This window comes from Anneissia japonica, unplaced genomic scaffold (assembly GCF_011630105.1).
Source record: "Anneissia japonica isolate Jap-2015-1 unplaced genomic scaffold, ASM1163010v1 scaffold287579_len849171_cov184, whole genome shotgun sequence".
Lineage (NCBI taxonomy): Eukaryota > Metazoa > Echinodermata > Crinoidea > Comatulida > Comatulidae > Anneissia > Anneissia japonica.
In genome coordinates, this window is record NW_022755335.1 from 668233 (window position 1) to 671830 (window position 3598).

A 3598-nucleotide genomic window follows, 5' to 3' on the forward strand; every position below is an offset into this window, starting at 1 on the left:
ATATATATATATATATATATAAAATACTTATATGTATGTATAACGCGTAACCGCAAGACGATTTAGAGTTTATCTCTTCACGGGTTACATCTAATATTATTTTGATTAAAAATTCTAATGAATAACGGTTGGTTGCGCGGTGCTTCAAGAGCCACTTGAAAGTGACTAAACCGCTATAGTATTTGCATTCCAGTTTATTATACTACGCTTTTTTCAGATTCATCACTTCATTTGTTATGGTTTGTGTTCTTGTGTCTGTTTTATAGGCATATTAGTTTTTAATGTGATGAAATGAATGAATAATATAAAATATGTTTCGACGTAAATATTTAATAGATGTAATGGTGTAGTGGTAAATGTCAGTAATGAAATAAGTGAAATAATATAAAATATGTTTTGATAGAAACAGTCAATAGACGTAATGGTCTAGTGGTAAAAGTCAGTGATACGTCGGACTTCACTGAAGATTGTGACCAGTGTGGTTCTACCATTTACGAGGCTGACGGACCGATTGTTGAAAGGAATTGCCCCCTGACAAAGACTTGGCAATTTGTGAAGATCACTTCACCGCAAACTCTCAACGTATGTGAAGTTGAAGTCTTTGGTGGTAAGTGTTATAATATCTGATGATCGCAGATAAAACTATTCAAAGGAGGATTAAGCATCTTATTCCCCAATTCCCACATCTTCCGACGCTGCAACGACATCCCGGGACTAAAAAATAATAATTTGCCTTTTTATCAAAGAACGTTATTTTGATTGCCAATCCCTAATAAATTGTGGTATAGAAGCACAACTTGGGCCATACTAAGCCCTCATACAGTTTTAGGCCGGGACCTTGACCGAAGCGCTAGTCGGGCCCTTTTCTAAAGCCCACTGGCACGAGTGTATTGTAGAGTATTATTAATTTCCTTTTTATTTATTTTTTTTATTTCAACCATCTTTAAAGAGGGTAACCCTTCCAGTTTAGCCCAATAGGTTAACTTTCGGTCTACATATCTTAAACTTTATTATTATTTTATTTGATAGACCTATTTTTTTCTTTGCTAATAGCCCAATTATTAATCAAGTTTAAGTTAGGAATAGAGATTAGGCCTACGAAAAAAAAAAATCATTAAACTACAATGAGTCGATGTATATGTAATGTAATAAACAATGATCGCGTTGGAATTCCGCTGGCGCCACAACTTCTTACATTAAGAGATAGAATTGCATGGACAGAGATGGAGAAAATAAAATTTTAATAAATTAAATTAAATAATATTTTATTTTCTCCATGGACAGAGTAGTAACGACTTAGAAATCAGGGTGCAGGCTAGTGTACGGTGATTAGAATGCTATGATGCTAAATACACAAAACAAGAAATTCCCATTGCTAATAGTCGAAACTGACAAGAATACCAATGTCCATTCTAAAGATTAAGAGGGAAGAATTAAGTTTGATGTTTATTTATTGCTCAAATGGTGTCAAAATATAAATTTTAATATTTTTGTCTTATTTTGAGACCCGTTTTGAGAATACTGAAGTTGTTTTAGTACAATTTAAAAAAAAGTGTCCCCTTCATATGGGGTGAAATGGGTTTCCCCAGCCTTATAGGGGTTGGCCATAGTGTTAACAGATATATTTCCCCTTATTTCATGGAAAGGTGTCCCTTTAAAGAGGGTACTACTGTGTTTTTCTGTTTTTTTTATATACCTTTATTCAACTTCTTTACCGTACTGTATAATTTAATCTCATATATTTTCATTGCAATTTAACACATCTTGAATAAGAATTTACGTAGTTTTCTAACCGAGAAGCAGCAACATTTATAGTAGGACCTTATATCAACTTAGCTCATCCATCAGTTCATTTTTTTTCACTTGACAATTGTTTCAACCTAATCTATTGTTAATCAAAATAATAATAAAACAGTGATCCAATAATGTATCCATGTTTCAATGGTTGCGATAAACTTACGTTATTGATTCAAAAAGAGGCCGTGTTAAGAATACCAACATAAAGAATATTCTAACAACATGACAACATTAAGCCTTAAGCCAGGCACTGACTGCGTCAACGCGAAGTCATCTGCTCCTCAGTGTTGCTTGCCGCGCGTGGCAGTCTGAATTTAAAAAGATACGTTGCGCGAGCGTTGTGGCGTTGCTTTCTCCATATCGCGGCGGCCGACGTCTTCTAAGCCGGTGCAGTGGGTGCCCGGCTTAAGCACATATTTCTACTTCCAAGTACAATCAAAATGTTTAAATTCATCGACTCTTTTTTTTTTTTTTTTTTTAAAGCAATACTAGAAAACGCGTATTTCAAGACGCCTACCACAGCTAATGAGTTTGGATGTAAATTTGGATTGAATGAGTCTACACGAAGATTAGGCCTATGTGTCAGATGTGCGATGCGTTGCTTAAGAGATTATCGGTGTGATTCGTTTCAATATGACGAAGATTCGAAATGCCAGCTACAATGGGAAAGGAACCAAGGTGAACAAAGTCTCAGAAATACACGATTGTGGAATGCCAACCGAATCATTCATTCTCATTAACTGTTTGGCATCTTTTTCATTGTTCGACTAACTTAAAGCCAACCTGACTGGATAATGAAAACAGCATAGTTACCAACCGTCTCGCATCGTGCGGTCCCGCATTTCAAAGTGATTTTTGTTGAAACACGTAGGCTATTTTGCAGAAACACATGCGTGATCTTAAATTTGTCACGCATTTAGCATAGATATATGCGTGATAACAAATTATCACAAATTCAGGAGAAAATTTATTTAAAATTAGAAGAAATTGGTTTTAACAAAAATGTAAAAACGGTCATGCAGTAACTTGAGTCATTAGCCAGTATTTACGTGAATACTTAATTCACTGAAATTGATTTTTGGTAAGTAATAAAATGTTTGTGTACATAGGTCGGGTTCTCAAATTAAACATAATGTACATTGAAACTCAAAAATATTTTTTTTTATTTACCGTACCTGGTATTTTATAACAAACACTCCCTGAAATATATTTCAAACAGGGGCCTCTCCCCCCACCCCTCCGCAAACGGTGTAGTCACGCATTTCAATCTGTCAGGTCGGTAACTATGAAACAGTTATTGGTTCGTGCTGAACATGCAATGTACAATGATAAGACGTTAGTACCGTATTGATTCTAACTACAATTGCATATTCTATATTTATAATAAATTATGTTAACTTCATCTTAAAAAAAGCAGTTATTGGCTCGTGTTGAACATGCAATGTACAATTCGAAGGTTGACAATAATAAAACGTTTGCACCGTATTGATTCTAACTACAACTGCTTATCCTATATTTATAATGGGAGTGTTCTAATTTTATTGAGTATGTCGTAACCAGGATTTGTTAAACAAATACTTTTCAATCATGTTAACGTAATGTTTAAAAAATGAAAATGAACGTAATTCACATGCATGTAATTTACTATGTTCGTGGTTAAATTATTATAAACTTTAATATTATTAAGGTAGACTGTATAATATTCTACTTCGAGTTTCCTTTACAGTCTTTAATTTATTACTTCAGTTAGTTAATTGTGTCGAACATGGGACTGGGGTCTCCGTGATCTTTAACGGATTGG

At 34.2% G+C, this 3598-nt stretch overlaps 1 protein-coding gene across 2 annotated transcripts in view; it reads left to right on the top strand.

The window, feature by feature from the left end:
• Positions 1-2718, top strand: part of LOC117123410 (fucolectin-1-like) — an 8282-nt gene extending 5564 nt beyond the window's left edge. Inside the window, exons 4-5 of one of the 2 annotated variants that reach the window (XM_033269313.1) lie at positions 410-607; positions 2281-2718. In XM_033269313.1, the coding sequence (XP_033125204.1) occupies positions 410-607; positions 2281-2537 (455 nt within the window). In that variant the 3' untranslated portion in view covers positions 2538-2718. Of the gene's footprint in view, positions 1-403; positions 608-2280 lie in introns of both variants that reach the window. The other variant, XM_033269312.1, reaches the window with a different exon arrangement.
• Positions 2719-3598: the final 880 nt, after the last annotated feature.